Source organism: Octopus bimaculoides, chromosome 2 (genome assembly GCF_046866305.1).
Source record: "Octopus bimaculoides isolate indiv1 chromosome 2, ASM4686630v1, whole genome shotgun sequence".
In the NCBI taxonomy this organism is placed as follows: domain Eukaryota; kingdom Metazoa; phylum Mollusca; class Cephalopoda; order Octopoda; family Octopodidae; genus Octopus; species Octopus bimaculoides.
The window spans coordinates 97,312,981-97,340,468 of NC_142929.1; the positions used below are offsets into that span (position 1 = coordinate 97,312,981).

Sequence of the window (27,488 nt, forward strand, 5' to 3'; positions counted from 1 at the left end):
TGTCTCAAGAAATTTTGTCTGACCTATGCAAGCATGGAAAAAGGACATTAAATAATGAAGATATAATGATAATAGATTATCATGAAACAATCACTAAAAAAAATTACTGTATTCCAGTATCTTGGAGTGTAATAAAAGAAATGTGTCACATGTTAGAAAATATCTCCATAATGACAGCTAATGTTAAAAAATCTCTGCTGCAACTCTATTCTCAAGCTACGTATTAGTATGATTTTAAATAATATCTGCTGATTGATTTAAAATCTAAACTGGAAAGGTTGTTCATACATAGTACCTAAAGTCATAGCATACCTAAAAACTTTGAAGCTTCATAAATAATGATAAAAAAAAAAAGACATGTAAACATGCTGACAATTTTAATAGGAGTAAATGCATGGCACCTTAGGCAAGTAACTGCTACTATGGTTCCAGGTTGACTAAAGCCTGATGTGTATGTATATCATCATCATCGTCAGCATTTAGTGTCTGCTTTCCATACTGGCATGGGTTAGACAGTTTGACTGAATCTGGTAAGTTGGAGAGCTGCACCAAGTTCTAGTCTGATTTGGCATGGTTGCCCTTCCTAACGGCAACCACTCCAAGAATATAATGGGTGCTTTTTACGTGCCAGTTACATGACACATACATAATTTATATTTGTGTGTGTCATCTTTGTGCTTCCTTACTTTGACATCACATGATTGTTGCAAAGGAATACCATTCATTTCCAGTATTCTGTGAAAACCTATCTGGCCATGGGGAAATATTACTTTACCTTTTTACTTGTTTCAGTCATTTGACTGTGGCCATGGTGGAGCACCGCCTTTAGTCGAGCTAATCGACCCCAGGACTTATTCTTTGTAAGCCTAGTACTTATTCTATCAGTTTCTTTGCTTAGGAATAAACTCTAACCCATGCAAGTATGAAAATGTGGATATTAAAATGATGATGAATATGATAATAATGGTGATAAATGTTTACATATTTGCAAAGGCACTGTGGCTCTGAAATTAAAGTGTTGGAATATTTCCTGTGAGAGTCTCTGTTCCAATTTTACTACTTTTGTCTTCCAAAACAAGTCACATAGTTATACAAGTTTAATTCTGTTTGAATGACACCCCTTCCAGTACATAATAGAGTTTACTATTAAAAATAACATTCAACTGTAAAAGAACACTTGTTCCAACAATTTCTTATTTATGCATATTCTGGTTTGCAGCTCCATTCAACCCATATTAAGATATGAAAAATAGATATAAAACTATATTAAAAATAAATTGAATTGTATTATCATTATTTACGCCTATGTCTTATTGTTCTGTAAATCCAATTTTAGTTCTGCAAAAGTTGCATTTTCTTCTGCTAACCCAGTTTATAATATTTACAACTTTAGGAGTGAAAGAACTTCGAATGAGTTCACAAGCTGTTCAAAGATCAATGCCACGCCCAACAGACGTCAACACAAACATTATGAGGGTGGCTGGTCCATCAGATCCACCTCTAACAGATCTACAGAAGGTTTGTTAAATACATTTACACTACTTTATGGAATATTCTGCAAAGTCTTCCCTAGTTTACATTTACCATTGGAAATATAGTCATCTTGCTTGGTTTTATTTCTAATGCTCAACTATAGTTTTAGTTTACTTGCATTCAGTCTTTTAAATTATCTTTGCACTTTGAACAGGCAGGACAGACTCAACTTCTTGTTCCTCTTCAGTCTTTGTAGATGCTGTATGTTAATTTTCCATATTTTGCTATCAACAAAATCAAGATAAATAGTTGTCTTCATTATTAAGAACCTACTGCCAAGTTTAGGTTTGTGTGTTTCATTTGATATATTGTTTCCAATTTCTAATTTCAGGCTGAAGAATTGATAAAGAAAGAAATGTTAATAATGCTTCATTATGACAGCCTCCACAACCCTACCCCTGCACAGATGGGTGTAACACCTGGTATGAAGAAGTCTGTACCCAATCAGAAAGTAGCTGTCAATCAAGCTCAACATTTGACCTATCTGGAAACTCATCCTTATGTACGCTATGAAGAGGAAGAATTGAATGAAGTAACTATTATAATATTATTTCTAAAGTGTCAGTTTGAAATTGTGAAAAATTATTGGTAACAGCTGATGGAATTCTTTGTGTCTAATACCCACTTAAAACTACTTTTAGTCTGATGATATTGAACTATGAAATTCTTATCATAATTTAATACAAGAATCTCTTGAGTGTTGTTATATCAGTTAATTATAGAATAGAGCAAATGTTACAGTTTGTGTTGTGAGAAACTTGAACTGTTTGTAGTAGATGATGTTGATTAGCTTGAGGTCAGCCCTGCAATCAAAGTTATTTCAGCTTTTACAATCCTGTTCATTTTTATTTTATTATGATTGGATGTGATTTGAGAGAGAGTTCACTACTTTTTCTAGATAGCATCTTCAGAAATGCCTCTTGCTTCATTAGTATGAAGTTGCTCACCAATCTCTGACCCCCTCAGTTGTGTTATCCCTTCTCTCTTACCACTGTAACCACTGCTCCTCACAGAAGTCTCTCTTTTTTTTTTATCATCCATATCGTGTACCCAACCTCCCAAGACCTTGCACTAGCTACTACACCCAGTCCTTCCTGCTCTCTAGGTCACTGATCTTTGGGAATCTCTTCCTGCCCATATTTTTCCTGCATCATTAGCTTGCAACTGTTCTAGAGGAACTTTAACAGCATTAATTTCACTAGTCTTGGAAAGCTTGCAGATATCCTTTCTCTAGTCCACATTCAATGAAAAATGAAAAAAGGTCAAAACTTCTTGCTGGACTACAAAACACAAAAGCTGAACGACAACAATATCATCAGCTTTGTTGTCACCATCACCACCACCACTGTCATCATCATCATCATGGTTGTTGTTGTTTAACATCTGTTTTCCATGCTGGCATGAGCTGGATAATTTGACTAGATCTGGTGAGCCACTGGGTTGTGTCAAGCTCCAATGTCAGCTTTGGCATCGTATCAATGGCTAAATGTCCTTCCTAATGCCTACCACTTACAACTGATTACTATATCTATATGGATCATGATCATTGTTTAACATCCATTTTCCATGTTGGTATGACTTGGGCAGTTTAACAAAAGCTGTTGACCAGAGGACTGCATTAAGCTCCATTATCTGCTCTGGCATAGTTTCTACAGCTGGATGCTCTTCCTAACATCAACCACCTTACAGAGTGTACTGAGTGCTTTTTACGTAGCACCAACATGGATGTTGTTCTTAATTAATATTTCTTTTGTAATTTATAATTCTCTCTCAATTATGACAAATTATTATTTCTACATATTCTTGTATTTAAACTTTGGTTTTCAATTATTTCATGATAGATGTCTTTGGTCATACTCCAACTATGCCATGCTATGTTCTAGACACATTTTTTTAGGAAATTTTGTTGTAACCAGTCTTTTAAGACTTATATAGATTCTCTTGATTCTACAATTTTCTTACTCACTTAGATTGCAGTAGGCTTCATTCTTATATTACAGTTGAGCAGTTAACAGTACCCAATTCATTTTAATGTGTCCCTTCCTTATAATAAACTGAATTTATTGTTTGTCAGCACTGGCAATTGAACAATACCATGTTTTATGACAATCTATTTATCAACAGGCTAAGAAACAACTCCAAACTGAGATGGATGTTGTAAAACATGGTATGAATCATGGAGATTTATCTTTAGAAGCTTTCAGTCAAGTATGGGATGAGTGCTATTCTCAGATATTGTTCATGCCATCACAAAATCGGTACACTCGGGCAAATCTTGCTAGTAAGAAAGATAGAATCGAATCATTAGAAAAACGACTTGAGGTAAGTAAATAAAGAATTTTATACTTCCTAATTTTAAATACTTTTTTTATTTGCATCAACACAAGATTTGAGAATGTATCTGTTTGTTTTAAATATGATGACTTATCTGATAAGGACTGTCTGTGACAGGAATAGTAAAGAACCAATATCATAATTCAGTGAATCATTGAAGTATCACTGAGGTTATTGTTTTTGTAATAATTTAAAGGAAGATACATTGGGATTGCAGTTGCTGAGTGATTACCAAGAGATTGAAAAAGACCACTAAGAAGGCCTCCATGATGATGGGAAGATGATTTAGTTAAGTGATTTGGGCCAAGATGGAAAAGAAACACAATCAAGAAAGAATTGAAAGTACATTGTGACCATAGTTGCATAACAACACTTGATTGCCTGGTTGATACAGGGACGCATTGGAAGTGCTTCCTCATTGCTTTCTACAGCCCTATAGGAAATTTGAACTCAATATTGCACTTTACTGAATGATGAGAATAAATAGGAAGTTAAACATTCCTGCTTTTCTAAAAGGTAGTTAGTTGTATAAGGGAAGTACTTTCTTTGGAACAAGACTGCAAACTTAAACATAAAGGAATAATTTAGTCCAGCTGACTTAAAATCCCATTATTTTATTAGTATATATTTATTGTCATGAAAAGAGTGTATATGATGAAGTTAACTGCTAATTGTATTTGAACTCAGATAAATATGCAACATTTAGTAATATATATCTTACAGTATCTCATCTATTTCTATTCTATCTTTATTATCATCATTTAACGTCCACATTCCATGCTACAATGGGTTGAATGGTTTGACAAGGACCACCCCAAGCTCCAATGTCTTCTTTGGCATGGTTTTTATGGCTGGATGCCCTTCCTAACCCCAACCACTTTACAGTGTGGACTATCTAAATATTAATATCATTTCCGTTTACTTTAAAACAAAAAGCTGGCAGAATCGTTAGCGCATGAGACAAAATGCTTAGCAGCATTTCTTCTTTTCACATTCTGAATCCAAATTCTGCTGAGGTCAACTTTACCTGTCAATGAAATAAAGTATCAGTCAAGTAATGGGATCGGTGTAATGAACTTACTCCCTCTCCTCAAAATTAGTGGCCTTGTACCAAAAAGAACTATTTTCTTTTACTTTATAAGTTCATTTCTCACTGAGGTCAACTCTTACTTTTCTTTCCGTATCAGTAAGATAAAATAATAGTCACATAACATGTACCTATATTAGAAGTAATTATTATTTCCATTTCTAGAATAAATATCAAACAGCTTTTAATTTCAGCTCTCAATGTTCTAAATTCAAATCTGATTGGAGTTAACTTTACTTTTTGTCTTCTTGAGATTGCTATGTCTTCTCATCTACAATGGCTGTGCTGTATTTTGATAGTATATTGCTATTAGAATCATGGTTTCTGTGTTATTTTATTTTCAGATTAACCGAAACCACATGACCAAAGATGCTAAACAGGCAGCAAAACTAGAAAAAAAGTTAAAAATAATTTTGGGTGGATATCAGGTAAATACAAGATTCTCTGTACTTTTGATGATTAGGCTGAACTCATTTACCTTAATCTTGTCACTGGATCTTTTAAATCATAACTAAAGCTAGGTAACTGAAGTTAATGGTTATTTAATATTCACATTTTTATGATAACAATAGAAGTGGAAAGGTGCATTAAATAATATAGTCTTTGATCCATCATCATCATCGTTGTTGTCGTTTAACGTCCACTTTCCATGCTGGCATAGGTTAGACGGTTTGACTGAGGACTGGCGAGCCAGAAGGTTGCACCAGGCTCCAATCTGATCTGGCAAAGTTTTACAGCTGGATGCCCTTCCTAACGCCAACTACTTCAAGAGTGTAGTGGTTGCTTTTACATGCCACTGGCACGAGGGCCAGTCAGGCAGTACTGGCAACGACCACTCTCAAAAGATGTTTTTATGTGCCACCTGCATGGGAACCAGTCTGGTGGCACTGGAAATGACCACACTCAAATGTTGTTTTTCATGCGCCACCGGCACGTGCCAGTAAGGCAACACTGGCAACTATCACGCTCGAATGGTGCTTTTTACATGCCACTGGCATGAATGTCAATCAGGTGGTACTGTCATCAGCCACGCCAGCGATTTTGATTTCACTTGCCTCAACAAGTCTTCGCAAGCAAAGTTTATTGTTCAATGAATGAAGGGTACTCATAAGTGGGCTGGTTTTACACCACTGGCATAGGCCACGGGTTATGGTCTCACTTGGCTTGTCAGGTCTTCTCAAGCACAGCATATCTCCAAAGGTCTCAGTCACTAGTCATTGTCTCAGTGAAGCCCAATGTTTGAAGGTCATGCTTCACCACCAGTTCTTCCTGGGTCTACCTCTTCTACAGGTTCCCTCAACTGCTAGGGTGTGACACGTTTTCATACAGCTGACCTCATCCATTCGCAACACATGACCATACCAGCGCAGTTGTCTCTCTTGCACACCACATCTGATGCTTCTTAAGTCCAATTCTTCTCTCAGGGTGCTTACACTCTGTTGTGTATGCACACTGACATTACACATCCAGCAGAGCATACTGGCTTCATTCCTTGCAAGCTTACGCGTGTCCTCAGCAGTCACGGCCCATGTTTCACTGCCATGTAGCATGGCTGTCCGTACACATGCGTCATACAGTCTACCTTTTACTCTGAGCGAGAGGACCTTTGTCACCAGCAGAGGTAGGAGCTCTCTGAACTTTGTCCAGGCTATTCTTATTCTAGCAGCTACACTTTCAGAGCATCCACCCCAACTACTGACTTGGTCACCTAGGTAAAGGAAGCTATCGACTACAAACATGTCTCAATAATGAATAACAATACTTCATTATCCCAGCTAAGCTAATAAATATGTTGGGCAACAGCAGATGGCTACTCTGGCACACATGGAAGCTACAGATTTAGCACAAGGAACAAGAAGGAATCAAGACTCTTGGAGATCAGTGATGCTAATGAGACATTATGAAATACTGACTGTTAGAAATTAACCATCAACCTAAACCTAATTACTTACCAATTAGGTGAACACACCAGATAGACAACATATCAGAAATCAGAGTAAGTAACTGGTTTTGAATACAAAGTTTTTCCCCAGTGAGGAATGTACCACTAAAATATTGGCTAGCTATCAGCAATGCCACAATAAGAAGATGCATAAAAAGAGTTGTATTTCCAATCTATCCAGCTGATGCTAGCAAGAAAAATAGACATTAAAATGATAAAATTGAAGATGGTGGTAGTAGTCTGTTCTGTTGTTGAATATTGATGTTCATTTCTTTTTCTGCTTCCTTCAGGTCAGAATAAAACTAAGAATATTCACTCTTTTATTTCAGGTCAGATCCCAGACTTTGGTGAAACAATTACATGACATCTCAGAACAAATTGAGCAAACTTACATGGAGCTGAAAACTTTTGAAAAACTTAGAATCCATGAGATTGGAGCAATACCTAAGCGATCTGAAGTAAGCACTTTCTTCTTTTTAATGTTTGAAAGCATTTCCTCTTCTATGTATGAGTAGTCAGGGCAGAACTGTGTGTATGTGTACTTTAAAGTCATTGGACCACAGAGGTTGTTACATCCCAGTGACTTTAATCAAGCTGAAAGTGTATTAAGTTAATGTTTCTGTTTGCAATACCTGGTTAAATAGCTATGTTACTCCCATCAATTTGGTTCTTTGTTGATTAACTTCCATTATAATCAAATCAGTGTTCTGAATACCAAGACTTACTTGTGGTCTCTTATGAAGCATGCAACTTTAGAAAAGTTCCTATTGGCTGAGACAGTTAAAACACCAGCATTTACTATTTTTTATGATGATGAATTTTTAGTGCTATAATTAGTGACCCATAACTATCATCACCACATGTCCTGTAGTTTCAGGTCACTACCATAAACAGCAGAGAACACTGCATAATTTATTCATCAGAATCTCATTAGGTTCAAGCACTGAACTGAAATCTTCCTTTGTTACTGTCTTCTTGGGGTTCAAACTACACTAGGATATTCTCTCTTAAAGATAGTCAGTTCTGTCCCAATGACTGTGTCTTAATGGACAATATTTTACTACCCTTTACAGTTTTCATTCTTTATTATGTGTTCTTACAATGTTATATTTGCACCAAGTCGTGGAGAATCCAAAACAACAAAAGAGCTTGTATGTCATATTTCTAGAGGTGGGCAGCGCTATCAATGTAGCTAATGGCATATCAATGTTTAGCACATATCTTTCTCCCCAACATTACATTTTCCTTTTTCACTATGGCAGACTTAATTATTTTATGATAGTTGTTCACCCTTGTTAATTTTAATGACTTTTTATGACTTATTACCTCTGCCTTAGTGAAAGCGGAGGTATTGATTTTAGTCATGTTTGTTTGTTTGTCTGTGGACAATATATCTCAAGAATCGCTGGATGGATTTGGATGAAACTTCTAGGGATGTTTGGCCTCATGACTGGCATGAACTGATTAGATTTTGGGATCAATCTGGTACCAGACAAGGATTCTGGATTATTTTTCCTGTTTTTTTATTTAATTTTTGAGAGCAGTTGGGTTCATTTTTAGTATTCTCATTTGTAAGAGCAGTTGAGTTTATTTCAGATATTCTCTTTTTAAAAATCATCTCTGGCTAATCGTTGAGAGGACGTTGGTGTTGCTTTGGTAGAGGTTTGCGCTCTCTGAGTGTTCTTGTTTTTCTTGAATTCTTAATTGAGAATTGAGAGATAAAAAGAGAGAGAAGAGAACTAAATGCATAACAGTATTCAGTTTTGTTCGTCTGTTTTGAGTTCATATCCTCCCCAGATTGGTTTTGTTATGCATACCTCTGGGAGTCAATAAAATATACAGATGCTGCTGCTGAGTAAACTACTACCACCACAACAACTACTACCACCACAACAACTACTACCACCACAACAACAACTACTGCTGCACCATTTCCCAGTGCTAGCATTGGATGTTATTGAAATTAGGTCAACCTAGTTGTGTCCTCTTTTTTTCATATCTCTTTGCCACTTCAGTGTGGATGTTTAGATATTAATATTGATGACTCTCCAGCATTACTTCGAATACTGCTACAAAAGCCTTGGAAGCTGAATAATGCCATTTGTCTTTACTCATGTGTTGCAAACAATGAAACTAGTATAGATGCCTTCATGTTATCAAACAGACTCAGGCAGATTCTAAACTTTGCAGTGAGATCTATCTAATCATGATATTACTTTGACTAGATTAGTTTTACACTTGGACATTCTCAGACCAGGTTTCACTGTCATAGACCAGCATGCTATAAGGTATGCCGCCAGAATGGAATTTCTTTAAATCATCAAAACTCTTATAATTTACAATTAAATAAATGGTAATGACCCACAGGACTAAACTTACTCACCACATTGGGACTAATTCATTTGGTTTAGGTTTCTGACTACAGGCAACTGTATAATTTTTCCAGGATAGCAGTAGAGTTGTAAATTGGTAAATTTTCTAATGAATGTTGTAATTGCTAACTACAAAATATAACTTAGTGAATTAAGATCTTTCATTTCAATGAACTATTCTTTAAAGTAATCTACTAACACAACACTTGTTCATCTATTGTTCCCTAAGCAGAGCTCACCACTGGAATTCGATTTTTATGTCAAGTTGCCAATGAATTATGTTTTGATTTTTAAGGAAAATGTATTGTAATATAATTTGTTGTTTATTTCTTCTTTCTTTATTTTAGTCTATGACAGAAGATGTGCAAAGACAGACAGAACGAGAGAAAGAGCTTCAGAAGAGATATGCTGAACTTCAGTACAGGAAAGAATTGCTAACAACCCATTCTGCTTAAATCTACCTTCTACTATTCCATTTTTATAAACAATATATGTTCAATATTTAATTTTGAGGGGGTGACAAAAAAAAATCTTGAAATTAGATTTTTTTAAAACCAAATTTGAAGACCCATTCATTTTCTCCCATTCTCATCGAAAATCTAATTTACTCACGAATACTATATGAATTAGATGCCATCAACAGGAGTTTATTAAGCCATTAATATTTTTGTTTCCAATGTAATAAAGACTAACTGTCAATATCATAATGACAAGGAAAATAAACACTTTATGAAGTTTTATTTTGGTTTAATGCATTTAATATATTGTTTTACTATATTTAACTATTGTGTAGACACCACTCAATAGACATTTAATTATTTAATAGCTTTTTCATTGTTATATTGCCATTTGAACCTAAACAGCCCATCATATTTTGATATAGATATCAAAATATTTTCTAAGTTTCTCTAGAATTTCTCTATGCAGATATAATTTTTAGTTTTGAAATAATCTTACACTGTCAAATAATTGTCATAGAATATGGCAATTTAATAGTAAAAACACAACACTAATATTCATTACATATATATTTAGAGAAGTAAGGACAATACTATCATATATAACTAAATCGAAATATTGCAGTGGTTATTTTTTTAAAATTGTCAAAGAAAACTATCATGTATATAAAAAAGCACTGTGAGAGGTTTGAAATTTTGATAATGCAATTTCAACTGATGAGTTAAACTATAACTAACATTTGTGCCATTCAAGTATAGAATTCTTTATTTCACTTTTTCATTGCTTAAATTCTGAGATATATGACTGTAGGGGGTAAGGTTTAAATACTTATAGCATAGATGACAACTGGTATTCTCTTTGTACTTATAATCATATAGCCATGAGTATGAGCAAAATTTGTTATCAACAAAATTAGAGATATATGTAGTAAGTGATAACAAGGTGAGACTAACCTACCAAATGTAGTGAGTTGAAAATATTTTGTAATTGGTCAGAATGTGAATTTAATGAAAAGGAATAACAACACTAATGATTATTCTTGTCAGGAAAGACAAGAGGGACAACTCCTAAACAGAAATTGATTAAACACTTAATAACGTGCCGAGGCTGTGTAAAAGGCACCCGTGCCAACACCACATTAAAAAGCACTCAGTACATTCTGTAATTTGATTGGCATTAGAAAGGGCATCCAGCCATAGAGATCATACTAAAACAGATGACTGGAGCCTGGTGCAGCTTGTTGGCTCCTGTCAGACTATCCAACCCATGCCAACATGGAAAATAGACATCAAATGATGATGATGCTGAGGTATCTGATTTTTTTTGGTAAATACAGTGACAAGTTTTAACTTGGTTCAGTCCTGCCAGACTCCTTCTGCAAAATAGTCTTGCTTGAAGAAATAACATTAAGAAATTTAAAATAATAGCAGAGATATATTTACCATGTCCAGTATATATCGACTGTATTGAGTTTTGAATTCATTCAACATGTGATCAAATGCCATTGACTTGACCTTACAGTCATAATGCTACAAAACTATCAAGGTTAAAAAAAACACAAGACAAGAAATCATGCTTAAATGAAATGATTTAATGAAATATCAAAAGATTAAAAAATACTCTCATTCTTCATAATTTAATGAAAAACAATGTTTAGAAATTATAATTTTCAGATCACAGACATTTGGTAAGCAGCAAATGTCCTAAATTGTGTGAAAGAATATTTCAACTACTTCAACAGTAATTTTTGTGATCAACTTCATTTTGTGATATAATTCTTAATTATATTCCATATCAATCTCAAAACAAAATGCAAAATCTAAAAGAATATTTTAATTATTTTTTTTTTCCACTTTTGTATTTTCTTTTCCAATACCAACAATAAGTCTATTAAAAATTTAAATAAAACAATTCTGACAATATAATTATTTCACAGAAGACCAGTTTCCCTTTTATAGAATGGTTGTGAAGAGGATCTTTAATTAAATGCAGTCATGGACAGAATGGAAGTGAGGAATCTTAATATTTTAAAAAATAAATTTGAAATTTTTTTTAAAATGTTTTTTTCTTTTTTACTTGCATATATATGTTTGTTAAACTGTAAATGGATTTTTTTTTCTATGTTTTATAAAAATTAAAAAAAAAAACCCAAATCTATCTGTAATGATCCCAAATAAAAATTTCAAGAAACTGATAAAAAAAAAAAAATTATTGCTTACAAGCATATCTGCCATAATGCTCAAAATTAGTTATCAATTAGTTACCTTTTAATCGATTTTTATAATTGATAAATAAAAAGAAAAAGACACTCCTCATATATAGGCTAATTAAGTTTAGTCCTTGATTGGTTCATCTAGAACTCAACTGTTGTCTGGTGATTTTGGCCTCTCAGATGTATCTTTAGGTTCGGATGCTGCTTCATCTTTGCTTTGAATCATAGCTGATAAGAGTTCGGTATAAAATTCGCGACAGACTCCAAAATTAAGTCCAATAAGTCGAATAAATACTTTGGTAGCAGCAGTTAATTCAGTTTCAACTGCTGACACACCAGCAGGCACTTTTACTTTATCTACACAGCCACAGCAAATACATTGGTATATAAACTCGTTGATTCGTTTCACTGAAGATATAAAATAAAATAGCTTAGACTCTTTTGGCAACCAAATGTGGAACAACAATGGTAAAAAAAGAATTGAAAAAAAATTATCCTCGAAGAACTGGTTATTTGGGCATGCTGTATAGAATTATGGGAAGGCACATAGTGTAGTGGCTAGGGTATTTGGCTCATGAATGTAGGGTCATGTGTTCAATTTCCAGCAGTGTATTGTGTCCTTGAGCAAGACACTTTTTTTTCTCATTGCTCCACTCCACTCAGCTGACAAAAATGAGTTGTACATGTAATTCAAAAGGCCAGTCATGTGTCATGTTGACTTTTCCTGAGAACTATGTTAAGGGTATGCATTTCTGTGGAGAACTCAGCCACTTCCGCATGAATTTCACAAAAAGGCAGTGAATCAACTGGAACTCTCACTGTTGTAACCAGAGCACCAGGCCATAGAATTATAATGTTGAATAAGATGAACTTGAGTATTATTTCATAAATAAAATTGTACATATTTAAAAGCTGGTATAACAAAATAAGACTATAAAAAAATTTTAATTATAATACATTAGAAGAACACACACACGCCGTAACACCCCTGATATGTCAAGCCAACAAAGGAAGCCAAGGTCCCTCAACTCACCCTGTGATCTTAAGATAGGTAGAGCACATTTCACTATGTCATCTTAAATATACAAAAAGCTGTAATGGTCAAGACTGGAATACCTTTGGTTATAGGTCTGTTCAATCAGGACTGACCTGGAGCTAAACAAGAATAATAACCCTTGAGTGGCTGTGTGGTAAGTAGCTTGCTTACCAACCACATGGTTCCGGGTTCAGTCCCACTGCTTGGCACCTTGGGCAAGTGTTTTCTACTATAGCCTCAGGCCGACCAAAGCCTTGTGAGTGGATTTGGTAAACGGAAACTGAAAGAAGCCGGTCATATATATGTGTGTGTGTGTGTCTGTGTTTGTCCCCCCAATATCGCTTGACAACCAATGCTGGTGTGTTTACATCCCCATAACTTAGCGGTTCGGCAAAAGAGTCCGATAGAATAAGTACTAGGCTTCCAAAGAATAAGTCCTGGGGTCGATTTGCTCGACTAAAGACGGTGCTCCAGCATGGCCACAGTCAAATGACTGAAACAAGTAAAAGAGTATGTTGTTTAACAAAAATTTGGCAAGAGAACAAGTCAGTAGCTATTTAAGAACAAACAAAAGTAATAGTTTTGATGTTTGCAAAACAATATCTTTATTCTTTCTTTTACTTGTTTCAGTCATTTGACTGTGGCACTGCTTTCAAGAGTTTTATTTGGACACATTGACCCCAGGACTTATTTCTTAAGTCTAGTACTTATTCCATCAGTCTCCTTTGATGAACCAAGTTACAGGGATGTAAACACACCAACACTGGTTGTCAAACAATGATGAGGGTACAAACACAGACACACACATATATATATAAATACAACAGACTTATTTCAGTTTCCAACTACCAAATCTGCTCACATGGCCCAGGGCAATAGTAGAAGACACCCAAGGTACCATGCAGTGGGACTGAACCTGGAACCATATAGTTGGGAAGCAAGCTTCTTACCATACAGCCATGCTTGCACCTAATTATCAAAACATCCAATTACAGTAAGATTTCAGCCATAATTAAACACTAGTTTTACTGCTCTAACAGATTATGTTCATTACGTTTCTGTTGCTATATGCAAGCATGTCTATGTGGTAAGAAGTTTGTGTGCCACCATGGGCTAATATCTACTATAACCGTGGGCCAACCAAAACCATGTGAGTAGACAGAAACTGAAAGAAGCCATATAAAAAGCACCCAGTACACTACTCTGTAAAGTGGTTGGTATTAGGAAGGGCATCAAGCCATAGAAACCATGCCAAAACAGACAAATGAAGCCTGGTGCAGCTCTCCAGCTTGCTGGCTCCTGCCAAATGAACCAACCCATGCCAGTATAGAAAACGGACATCAAATGATGATGATGCTGTCTCCTTGCCTTGACATTGCATGACATTTGTAAACAAGTGCCACCATCATATAAGCAGTGTTCTTCATTCACAGTAATCTGCATAAACATATCTAGTTACAGAGAAATATGACTTTACTTGGAAACAGGTGAGGGTTGGCAAGGAGAGCATCCACCTATAGAAATGTCTTCCTCAACAACTTCCATCCAACCCATTGAAGCATGGAAAAGTGGATGTTAAAATGACGATGGTGATTGTATCACCATTATCATCATCGTTTAACATCTGCTTTCCATGCTGGCATGGGTTGGATGGTTTGACTGAGGACTGGCAAACCAGGAGGCTGCACCATGCTCCAGTCTGATCTGGCAAGGTTTCTATAGCTGGATGCCCTTCCTAATGCCAATCACTCCAAGAGTGTAGTGGGTGCTTTTTACATGCCACCAGCACGGGGGCCAGTCAAGCAGTACTGGCATCGACCACGCTCGAATGGTGCTTTTTACGTGCCACTGGTACGGGTGCCAGTCTGGCATTGGCCATGACAATAATTTCATTTGACTCAACACATCTTCTCAAGCGCAGCATATTGCCCAATGATTGAAGGGTGCTCTTAACTGGGTCAGTTCTGCGACACTGGCATAGGCCACAGCTATGGTCTCACTTGGCTTGCTGGATCATCTCAAGCACAGCATATCTCCAAAGGTCTCGTTTGCTTGTCATTGCTCCATTGAGGCTTTATTTAAGCCTGCAGTTACCTATTCTGAAGTCTACCTAAGTATGGAACTCTTTCACTCTCTCTTTATGCATTACTGAATAGTAACAAGGGTGATGGATCACAAAACCCCTTAAGGTATTCCTTCTGGCTTTTTACATTCTGAATTCAAGTCTCACTGAGGTTAACTTAGTCCAATGATGTTGTTCAAGGACTGGGTTGATATAACTGACTATTCACCTCCACCCAAATTTCGTGTCTATATTAGAAACATTAACCCTTTCATTACTGTATTTATTTTGAGATGCTCTGTGTTTCTTTCAATTACTTTAAATATAACAAAGAATTTAGTAAAATAACTTAGTTATCATTTAGCTAGTGTTAGGAACATAAATTGTGACTAAGGTTTGGTGAAAGATTTTAATTCAAAACTTATGAAAACAAGACATTTGTACTCAAAGCCAGAGTTGGTTTCAGATGGTTGACTGGCAGAATCATTAGCACATCAGAAAAAGAACTTTCCATATTTATTCCAGTTCTCTTTGTTCTGAGTTCTAATCCTACCGAAGTCAATTTTGCCTTTCTTTCATTAAAATAAATAACCAGTCAAGTACCAGAGTCAATATAATCAACTATTCACCTCCCACAAATTTCACGTTTTGTTCCTAAGTTAGAAACAATGATTAAATATCAATTCCAAATTTTGGCAAAAGGCCTGCAATTTTGGGGTAGGTGGTTAAGTTGATTACATTGACCCCAGTACTCAATTGATACTTACTTTATCAACCCCAAAAGGATGAAAGGCAAAGATGACCTTAATGGAGTTCAAACTTGGAGCATAATGATGGATGAAATGCCACTAAGCATTTTGCCCAGTGTGCTAATGATTCTGCCAGCTCACTGCCTTAAACAGTGATTAAGTATTAAGAAGCAGTAATCTCCAATGTTTCATGCTACATAGCAATGGCACTAGTCACACACATCAATCTTAGCTATTCATAGTAGCAGACGAGGTCTGTAATCATTAGATATGGGTAAATCATGCTCCTCTTCAGAATATAAAAATTATCACAGCACAAAGGATAGTGATTGACATGAATAGTTTGGATCCAAATTTTGCTAGGATTGGTTTTCTTGAGTAGATAAAATAAATACCAGTCAAATACTGAGCTCAACTATTGACTACATCCCACCCGCCAACAATTGTGGCCTTGTGCCAATGAAAGGAATTATTGTTATGGCACATAGCTGTAAAATTAAAGTACTGCACTGCTAATCACATGGTCATGATTTCAAACCATACAAAAGCTATTGTAATGACTTGAAACAAAGCCTACAACTATTTATCTCTTTATGACTAACAACAGATTACACTACTAGAAAATTCATTTACAGTTTTTCTGCTACATGTACATTTACAAATATAGTAAACTAATATACAAAATATGAAGTGATACATACGCATAACCTTGTGGACTGCATGCTGAGGTGATACGACTTCCTGTAATTGTCCTAAGAGAAGCTTCTGCTTCTCCAAAGTAAGCTCTGCAAAGTCATGATTCCTCAGCCAATCATTGACCACACTATTAACTTGCTCAGCACATCTTATAGCTATATCTGACGGATTTCTAGAATTAAATCATAAACAACTGAATTATTAACACAATTAAACATTTCTTTAGACTGTTTTCACAAAAATTTGTTGCTTAGAACCAAGTCCCCTCTTTCCCTTCAGGTAGTGTACCTCTGGGTCATTATCCAGTGTGTCCTTCCTTTTTATTATAGTGGGATGTTTAAGGCTGAAAGCACATGGCTTAGAAGTTAGGGTGTTGCACTCATGATCACAAGATCATAATTTTAATTCCTAAACCAGCCATGGAAACTGTCTAAACAGCCCTTTGTGTCCTAGGACTCGAGACAGTAATGATCAAGGGTCATCTCATAAATAATGTGGTTTTTTTATACTTCTTTTATTTTTTCAAAATTAAAATAAACAAAGTTCTTTTTTAATCTAAAATATACTCTCCTTCATTTTATAAAATGCTCTTCTATCTATCTGGTTGATCTGCAAGGCCCTTCTTCCAAAATTCACTTGTCTGTGATGAAAAATACTGCTCCAGTACTGTTCTGACCTTGTCTACAGAATTCATATTTTTTCCATCCAAATGATTTTGAAGACTGCGGAATAAATGATAATCAGATGGGCAATATCTGGCGAATATGGTGTGTGGGGCATCATTTCCCATTACAAACTGCTCCAGCCTTTGAGATGTCATCCTCACTGTATGTGGCCGAGCATAATCCTCATGGAAGAACATCGTTCGTCTTGAAACCAAAGATGGTCATTTTTCTGCTAGCACTAACTTAAGCCACTCAAGCTGCTCACAGTAGATCTCCTTTGTTATCGTTTGGTTTGAGTTTAAAAGTTCAAAATGGACTAAACCTTTCATATCCCACCAAACAGATAACAACACCTCACATAGGTAAAGACCTTCTTTAACCTGAGGTGCCAGTGTTTCTCCTTTCCCTATCCACTATCTTCGGTGCTTGACATTTTTATAGAGAACCCATTTCTTGTCACCAGTCACTATTCGGTCCAAAAAAGGCTCATTCATGAGATGTGACAGCAAAGAAGATACACATTCACTCTCTGCATGTGATTAGACTTGGAAAGTTTGTGAGGAACCCATTGATCCAATTTGATGACTCTTCAGATGGCATGCATGTGTTGATGAATGGTTGAATGACCAAACGCAAACTTCTCTGCTAGTTCCTCAACAGTTACAATGAGATTTTGTTCCACCAGGGTTTGCAGGACGTCTTCATCGAGCTCTACAGATTTTCCAGGATGAGGCTCATCTTCTAGGTTGTAGTTTCCGGCTTGAAATTTCTGGAACCACTGTTGACACTGGATTACACTTATTGTCCAATCCCCATATACTGCATTAATATTCCTCACACTTTCCATTGCATTGTTGCCTTTATTGAACTCATTAAAGCAAAATATGCCAAATATGCTCCTTTGTCACTTCCATTATAGCTCTGAAAATATAACTGTTAAAATCGAACTGCACTCTTCAAAATTTGCACTGTGAATAAGGACAAGGTAAAATTACTACCTGCATTTATAGCAAATTGAAGCAGGTAGTTTATCCCATCCCACTCCAACTTTAAGTTCATGCAATTGAAAAAATCGCATTATTTATGAGATGACCCAATATTAATCTTAGCTATTGATTTACATCTTTCCATTGACTGGAAACCAATTGACAAAATAGCAAAAACAATATGTGATTACTGAAGAGATACCTACTGTTCATGTTCAGAATAGGATTTTTCTAACAGAATAAAGAGACATTTTTTTAGCTGGTCTCTAAGCTCAGTTACACCAGTAATTGAAGAACCAATTGTATTATATGTCACAAGTAACATAGCAGATATCAAGGCCAGCAGATGGAACTCTTTTTGCAGACTCCGGTATCGGCGTTCATCTAAAAACATTGTCTGAATGCAAAAATTTATTAGAAATCAATAGAAAGTCAGACAATTCAAAAACAATTACAACAGAAAGTAATGTTTACAAAATATTATCCAAATAAAATAAAGTTGTAGTTTATTTTAGGGTTGTGAATGAGAAAAGAATTTGTTTTTTTCAGCAATTTAGGTATTGATGTATGTTGAGCAGATGTATATGCAACATTATCATTTTAAAGTTCACTTTTCTATGCTTGCATGAATCAGTTGAAATTTGTTGAGGCAGATTTTCTACAGCTGGATGTTCTTCCTGTCACCAACCCTCACCTGTTTCCAAGCAAAGTAATATTTCCCCATGGCCTGAGATGTTTTTGCGGAAGATGTGCAACAAAAGACACCACTTGTATGACAGTAACACTCATTTACAGTTATTGTAAAACGTCAATACAAGACACAAACACACATACACAAACACCCATGCACACATACATATATACACACACTCATGGCAGGTTTCTTTCAATTTCTTTCAGCCAAAACCCACTCATGAGGCTGCAGAAGACACTTGCCCAATGTGCCATGCAGTGGCACTGAATTCAAAACCATGTGGCTAGGGAGAAATTTCTAAACCACACAGCCATGCCTGATTTATTGCATTCCTTTACTAGTCAAAGCCACTGACTAAACATCCATATACTGCCCAATACCTCTACCTAATGAAACACAACACATTAAGTTAGCAAACTAGTCAAAGCTCCACCAGTTTCACACAAACTATTCATGGTATCATATTTGTTTCACTCCTGACCCCTCTGAAATAGCTAAGCAGACAGCTGAAACAATCTTTCTAAATTATGTCTATTCACAACCTTCATATAACCAAAGATGATAATCTCAAGTGAGAATTATACACAGCTAGGCTGCAACAATATAAGTGAACAATACAGCCTTAACACCTGGAGAAACTCACTAATATCAACCAAAAGGATAGCTTTTGTCTATTGCGGTAAGTCCTTAAAAACTATTATCTGAAAAGTGAAAGAAGTCTTGGTGTATCATACAGCCAGTGAGGTCACTCACCTCTGAAATTGCAACCTTATATACTTCAATGGAGGTGATATGGAACTTACTAGTTCCAAAGAACAGAGGCCAATGGAGCAGCAGTAGAAAGATAAAGATAAGGAATTTATACTAAGATGGTGCTGTTACTGTAACAGAGACATCTCTTAAGTTCAATATAAAGATTCTTATTTCTTATTATTGGAAGGAGAATTAAAGGCAAAATTTATCAGTAAAGACCTGCTCCCAAAGATATTAGAAAGTATAGAAAGAAAGGTTAATTTTTAATAAATATAAATTGAAAAATAAAAAAAGAAAAAGTATTATAAGAGGTACAAAACACTACAAACTAATATCGTTGAATTGTTGGCACTCCGTCGCTTACGACGTCGAGGGTTCCAGTTGAACCGATCAATGGAACAGCCTGCTCGTGAAATTAACGTGCAAGTGGCTGAGCATTCCACAGACACGTGTACCCTCAACGTAGTTCTCGGAGATATTCAGTGCAACACAGTGTGACAAGGCTGGCCCTTTGAAATACAGGTACAAGAGAAACAGGAAGAGAGAGTGAGAGAAAGTTGTGGTGAAAGAGTACAGCAGAGTTTGCCACCATCCCCTGCTGGAGCCTCGTGGAGCTTTAGGTGTTTTTGCTCAATAAACACTCACAACGCCTGGTCTTGGAATCGAAACTGTGATCCTATGACTGCGAGTCCGCTGCCCTAACCACTGGGCCATTGCGCCTCCACACAAACTAATATACAGTAACTGTAATATATAAGCAATATTTAATAACTGTGCTCATATGGAGCCCATGTTGTATCAATGACATTTTTAAGATTGAAGCTGTACTGTATTGAATCACCAGTAAAGTAAACTTCAGCAATAATCTGATTACAACAGACCAAATTATGCAAGAGTTGCAGTATTATATAGGGATCTCACTGAAATATTTTAAATATTGAGGAAACCAATAGGTGAGTTACAGAAAATGCTTCACTGGGTTCTGAATAAGGAGTTTTTCTGAAAAACTTCTTGATAAAGAAGATGCTGGAAGCTATCATAAATTATTTTAAGAATATAGCAGGAGTATTTCAGGAAGTGTTTCTTTGCAAAGAAGCTGATGCCAGAATGGAAGGCAAAAACAAAATATTACTTAAAGTAGCAACATAAACAATTTCAACAACAAAATTTTAATAACTAAAAAAAAAAATACCATAATGTATTTAAAATTAAATAACAATAGTCATAAATCATCAAACAAGGATTATATTTACCTCTGGGTATAGTTGTAAATCTTCCCAATTGACAAGTTCTAAATAAGCCATGTTGAGAATGTTTGTGCTGGTAGGTGGACCATCTAAACTAGGTATGAAAGTTCCAGAACATGAATTTGCTGCTGCACATGCTCCATTGTCTTCAGAATTTAACTGAGCAAGCCGAGATAATTTATCATCGTTTCTCTGTAGCCACATTTTGGTTCTTTTTAAAAGATCATGACCATTTTCTAGTAAAAAAAAATATGAAATTATTAACAGGTTAAATACTGAAATACTGGTGCAACAACCAATAACAATTTCCCTTGAATCACCGCAAATAATTAAAACACTCTTATTTTACCCCTTTTTACTGGCTTCACCTATTCAGCAGTGGCCATGCTGGAACACCATATTTACAGAAATCATTTCTAAATAAAAGGGGAGAGAAATGCAACAGATATTTTGAAACAGTTTTCCACGAAAGTACAACCATTCGCATTAATTAAACTTACCAATCAATGTGTGTTTTATTAGACATAAAAAACATCTATATGGAGGGGGGGGGGGAAAAGGAAGACTTCTTACCATTAGAATGTTCTATCAATTTCTTAAATTTCCTCTGTTCCAAAGAAATGTAATGATGCTGCATATAAGGCCGGGCTTGTTTGATAGTGAAGTTAGCCAGATCTAACTTCATTAATTCAAGTGTATTCACTATCGCCCTGATATAAAGGAAACAACAGATTAAATGAAACTCTTTGCTTATTTATAGTTCACATGTACAATACTTTCATTTTGGCTACAACAAAAATATCAGTCAAATGAAGTAATCATAGAAATACACTTGTATATAAACTATGATGCTGCATGGTAGTAAGACATGGGGCTAAATGAAATGAACATGCTCTGCTGGATGTGTAATGTTAGTGTTCATGAATGGAGGAGTATAAATGAGCTGAGAGAAAAATTGGGTATAAGGGAAATCAGACGCTGTGTACAAAAGAAAAGGCAGTTGGTGTCAGCATGTGTATGGAAGATGACAGCTGTATAAAGAAATGCAGGATTCTCAGAGTTGATAGAACCTGTGACAAAGGAAGATCCAAGAAAACAGGAGATGAAATGGTGAAGATTGATCTAAGGTTGCTGTACCTCATAGACAAGATGAAAAAAAATTGAGATGATTGGTGAGAAGACCCATCCAGCTGTGCAAACATGGTGAAATGAACTTTAAAAGAATTAAAAGTATTAAAAACCAATAATAATGATGGAGACTGGAAGGCATCTGCATTTGAGTCTCTAGCTTAGTTAAGTCTACATCTGCTATGTTCTCTACCTCTTAAAACTTCTCTCACACCAGTATCTCTCACCCTTCAACTTCTTAATCCACTGTTCTATGCTCCTGGTGCAACCAAGGATAATACACACACTCTCCCTCCCTTTACCATCATACTCTCCAATCATCCATTCTGTCTCTTCTGTTATTAATCTCTCTAATATTCACCTTCCCACTTTAAGCAAACAAACACATCACAGGATAGAGAAGACTCTTCTGTCTTACAGGGTATAAGGCAAACTCACTAATGGCTGATACCATGACAAAATGTACCCAGTACACTCTGTACAGTGGTTTATGAATGAGCATCGATGATGTAGGGTGGAGGACATAACCTCTCTAATGTTGGTGCTGCAATAAAATGCATCAGATATGCAGGAAAGTGTTTGATGATAGGAAGAGCATCCATCCATAGAAAACAAGTGAAAAATGGAACATACAGGGAAATCATTTAGGAAGTGGTGTGGTAGGGGGGGGGGGGCAATAACTCCAAATAAGAAAGAATCAACTTAGATCATAACTCATTCAAACCATAGCAGTGTGGTGGTGGTGGTGATGGTGTTGGTGGTGGTAGTTTTGGTAGCAGCAGCAAATTTTGGGGGGAGGGTGTTTTTTGGCAGTGAAAAGAAAGTGTTCAGTAGTAGTGAGTGGGTTAAGTTATATTTTTAAGACCACTTTTTTATGTCTACAGGTGTCAGAGAAGAGACAAAAGAAATTAAAAGTTATGATTTAACTTTATTTCATAGAGTCAAGCAGAGAAGAAATTCATTTCAGTCTATGATGGTTAGAGATATTCATTTCAGCCTACTCTATGGCACTTAGGCAACATTGCCAGGGGATCTGGAATCTGTTCTCAACAGCTAAATGAATTGAGGCCCATAGTTTTTTTTTCAAATAGTTTAGATAAGAGAAAGAATTAGTGCCCATGACCTTTACAGACCCTCCAAGATTCGTGAAAATGATACAGTTGATGTTCAATCTGAACATCTGTAAATGGATGTCTGCTTGCCTAGACATGCACACATATACACAAAATGCATTTGAACTGACAGCCTGTAGGTTAGAGATCAGATTGCAAATCTACTCAGCTTTAGTGCTTCCAGTTTAACAGTATAATCACATTTAGGTGAAATTCTACAATATTTCTAGACATAAAAGACACTTCTAGGTCAATTATTTCAGCAGAGACTGATAAATTATATAAAAGATGAGTGGTACTGGGGGGTTGGGAACTAGATAAGAACAGTCATCTAGACTTTACTATCTAATTGTATATTTACAATATAATGTACCTGCATGCCTACACAAAACCACACACAAAATACTCACACACACACACACACACACACACACACCTACATGCATGCACGCACACACACACACACACACACACACACACACAGAGTAAGTAGGCATGAACAGATGACAGGTACACAATACACAGACAGGTAAGCAAACACAAGAAGGCAAAAATGCATACACACAGGTGAGATGAATCAAGCAAGCATGGGCATGCACACATGCTGTCTGTGGCATTCATGTACAGAGAACTATGTTTAGGTGAAACCTCACAATATTTTTATACATAGTAACTGTTTTTAGGTCAATTATTTAAGTAGGAACTGATAAATTCTATAAAAGTTGAATGCAAGAAGGAAATGAGGGGAGAATACTAATATAGACATTACTTTATAGATGTACACACACAGACTGAGGCAAGCATGAACAAACAAACAGATACACACTGACAGGCAAGAACACCTGCACAGGTAGGCATGCATGCAAACAGGTACAGAAGGGCAGCCAGGCAAGTACAGACATGAATGCATGCAGACTGGCACTTTTGCACAGTCAGGTAGGAGCAAACACAGGGAGAACAAAAGAGAGGAAGAAATGGAAGTAACAAGAGAGAGAGAGTGAGAAAAACACCAAAAGAGATTAACACATGCATACGTGCAACAAGTTTTAGTAGGTAAGGCTTGAACTCAATAATTCATTATCTATCATTAGAATTTATAATAAATAGTTTAAGGAAACAGCAAGTGGGCTTTTATGTAGCTAGGGTAAAATCAAATAACTGGTGAGGGTCTCTTCATTTATTCATTCATTTGTTTTACATCCATTTTTCTATGCTAGCATGGGTTAGATGAATATATAATGAGGCATCGTTTTACAGCCAGATGTCCTTCCCATTGCTAACTCTTACATGTTTTGCAAGTAAAGGAGTTTTAATTCCACTCATCTTTGAAAGTATTGAGCTACCAAATGATTTGTTGAATTAGAAATAGTCAACAAATGCTACCAGCCATAGTTCAGCAATATTCATAAGTGTGAATGTTACTACACATACATATTCATACATGCAATGGGCTTTGTATAGTTTCCATCTACAAAATCACTCATAAGGTATTGGTCAGCCTAGAAGACACTTGCCCAAGATATTTATGCAGTGAACTGAACCTGAAACAATGTGGTTGTGAAGCAAGCCTTCTTAAACACACAGACATGCCTGGCATCATCATCATCATCATCATCATCATCACCATCACCATCATCACCACCACCACCACCACCATCATCATCATCATCGTTTAATGTGTGTCAGAGTACTTACTGCTCACTGAATAGACACACTGAGGATTGCTAACACCTGTAGGTTAAAATTGCTGCTGTTGCACACATAGATATCTTAGACCACATCCAAAACAGTCATTAAACTGATTGGCAATAATTAATTTGCCAACATATTTCAATCAGACTCATACACACTGTTTCTTGCCTCTGCTTCTTCAATCCCTATTTGAATGACCACTTCTGAATTGGTTAACTTCATACCCTTCCACTGAAGCCCATACAACCAACCTGTCATATTCACTGTCATATTTCTCTTTCACTCTTACTCACTTTTGCACTAAAGACTTGAGTGGCTGTGTGGTAAGTAGCTTGCTTACCAACCACATGGTTCCAGGTTCATTCCCACTGCGTGGCACCTTGGGCAAGTGTCTTCTACTATAGCCTCGAGCCGACCAAAGCCTTGTGAGTGGATTTGGTAGACAGAAACTGAAAGAAGCCCGTCGTATCTATCTATCTATCTATCTATATATATATATATAGCTGAGTTTGTGAGTGTGTGTGTATGTGTGTGTATCCAATTCATACATTTACACAATTCCAAATTTCTTGAATGAAACAATCGGAATTAATATTCTAAATACCATAACCTAGGTAACTGCGTCATTTTTTCCGTCAAAATCAATCACAGTTACCAATAAAATCCATTAAACTGCGCAAAATAACATCCCCGCCCCCTATAAAACCTAAATTTCCTCTTTCTACGACCTTTACAAATCCTTTCAACTCCTACTTTCTCTTATGAAAGTTTACGAACGATCCAACAACAATTACAATATAAATATATTCTAGACAAACACACATACACACACAAATATTCACATTCCTCCCTTTTACACACACACACATATACTCACACAGAGTTGAAGCACTGATTCTTGTTTCACCATTGACTTTTTACCATCCCACTTCCATCAGTGGATCACCCCTTCCTTTCTCATTCATATATTGTATCTGAGAAATACACAAGAGTTATTATAGTAGAAGATACATGATGCTCTTCTTACCACTTCCTCTCTCTCATTGCTAATACTTTCTCTCACTACTTCTCCTGACTGAATTACTTTTTCCTCTCCTCTCCCTTCACCATTTACTCCTACTCCATGATTTTGGAGAAATATATATATATATATATATATATATATATATATATATATATATATATATATATAGGGAAATGTACTTGCATAGCAAGTGACCTGATCTGAGATCGTTTGCTGGAACGAAAACAATTGCAGCATGGAAGATATTTATACGCCATTTAAGAAACACAAAAACCGTTAGATTCACTTCAACATGTATACTAAGCAAGTGAGCACTATTATACAAAGAAATAATTAGACGTAAAATATAAAAATTATTAGAACTGGGAATCAAATGTAAAAACATTATCAAGGGGCTAGCAGAAATGCGTCCGGAGGACGGTCTTTCTGCTAGTATATGTATATGTATGTGTATGCATGTGTGTGTATATGTTTGTGTGTCTGTGTTTGTCCCCCCCAGCATCGCTTGACAACCGATGGTGGTGTGTTTACGTCCCCGTAACTTAGCGGTTCGGCAAAAGAGACCGATAGAATAAGTACTAGGCTTCCAAAGAATAAGTCCTGGGGTCGATTTGCTCGACTAAAAAGGCGGTGCTCGAGCATGGCCGCAGTCAAATGACTGAAACAAGAAAAAGAGTAAAGAGTAAGTCCTTCTTTCTCTAGATTGCAACCCTTTGAAATTCCCTCCCTACTCATGAATTTCCTGCAAACATTGGCCTACTAATATCAACCTCACCATTCTGGAAGAACCTGCAAGAGTCATAGGTAGTATCTTTCTTCCTCTAATTAGCTTTTCCCAGTGTCAATAACCAACAAAATACTCAGCAACTTCACCCAAGCTTCAGCTCAGCAGATGTGCAATGGTTCAAAAGTGGACTCCATTTGTACAGAGTAATCTTAAATACAAGTCAACAAACCATCAGGTAGCTTTCAAAGAGGAAATTAATACTGAAGCTCATTTGTGTCAAGATGCAGTGTACCTGTTTAAATCAGAAGTAATGGCTTTAGAAGTGTGTCATAGCAACCTGAAGTGCTCTTGATGCATTTAAGTGTTTTATGTAACTGGACTCTGAGTTAACACAGACAGTAAGCATGTATGGCGTATCTGGAAAACTACATAAAACAATGCCTTTTCTAATAAGAAAACTTTAACAATTAATCATGTCACCAATCAAAAATATTCAAATTTATCATTGGACCAAAATACTTCATTAAAAGAAGTTTAGTGGAAGTAAATAAACTTTGTGATAAGTTCAAATGTTTGGGACATGTTTGACTTGTAAAAAGGCCCTTTTCATTGTAGTTTGCCATGGAGAAAAATTCTTGCTTTAAGCAAAAGGGGTAAGATACCAAAGTTTCAGAGTGCCCCTATGGATGAATATATGCATTTCAATTTCTTTATGCTCTCATAAGTATTAGATATCAAGTGAGACAATTACAAAATGATTGGAACTTTTCACTTCCTTATAAGAAATGAAAAGCAAGAATTTTTCTCCATGGTAAACTGCAGGAGAAATGGCTTTTTTTACAGATCAAATATGTTCCAAACATATTTGAACTGATGGAAAACATTGTTTATTTCACAAAACTGCATCATGTATTTAGTTGAAGTATTTGGGGTTTTTGGTTTTGTTTTCTTCTTTTTTTTTTATAAACAGTGGAATAT

General features: G+C 35.9%; 2 protein-coding genes across 4 annotated transcripts in view; one reads left to right on the plus strand and one right to left on the minus strand.

Annotated features, from left to right (window-relative positions):
• LOC106873214 (cell division cycle 5-like protein) overlaps positions 1-10,008 on the plus strand; it is a 29,715-nt gene extending 19,707 nt beyond the window's left edge. The window contains exons 15-20 of the mRNA XM_014920460.3: positions 1,394-1,518; positions 1,865-2,065; positions 3,658-3,855; positions 5,299-5,382; positions 7,226-7,354; positions 9,616-10,008. Coding sequence (XP_014775946.1) covers positions 1,394-1,518; positions 1,865-2,065; positions 3,658-3,855; positions 5,299-5,382; positions 7,226-7,354; positions 9,616-9,723 — 845 coding nt within the window. The 3' untranslated portion in view covers positions 9,724-10,008. The remainder of the gene's footprint in view (positions 1-1,393; positions 1,519-1,864; positions 2,066-3,657; positions 3,856-5,298; positions 5,383-7,225; positions 7,355-9,615) is intronic.
• A 1,289-nt stretch (positions 10,009-11,297) lies between these two features.
• The window catches only part of LOC106873213 (T-complex protein 11-like protein 1), a 51,320-nt gene continuing 35,129 nt past the window's right edge, over positions 11,298-27,488 (minus strand). For all 3 annotated transcript variants that reach the window (XM_014920458.3, XM_089347223.1, XM_014920459.3), the window contains 5 exons: positions 21,401-21,537; positions 20,834-21,063; positions 18,340-18,530; positions 16,488-16,654; positions 11,298-12,347 (listed from right to left, as the gene is read on the minus strand). In XM_014920458.3, coding sequence (XP_014775944.1) covers positions 12,088-12,347; positions 16,488-16,654; positions 18,340-18,530; positions 20,834-21,063; positions 21,401-21,537 — 985 coding nt within the window. In that variant the 3' untranslated portion in view covers positions 11,298-12,087. The remainder of the gene's footprint in view (positions 12,348-16,487; positions 16,655-18,339; positions 18,531-20,833; positions 21,064-21,400; positions 21,538-27,488) is intronic.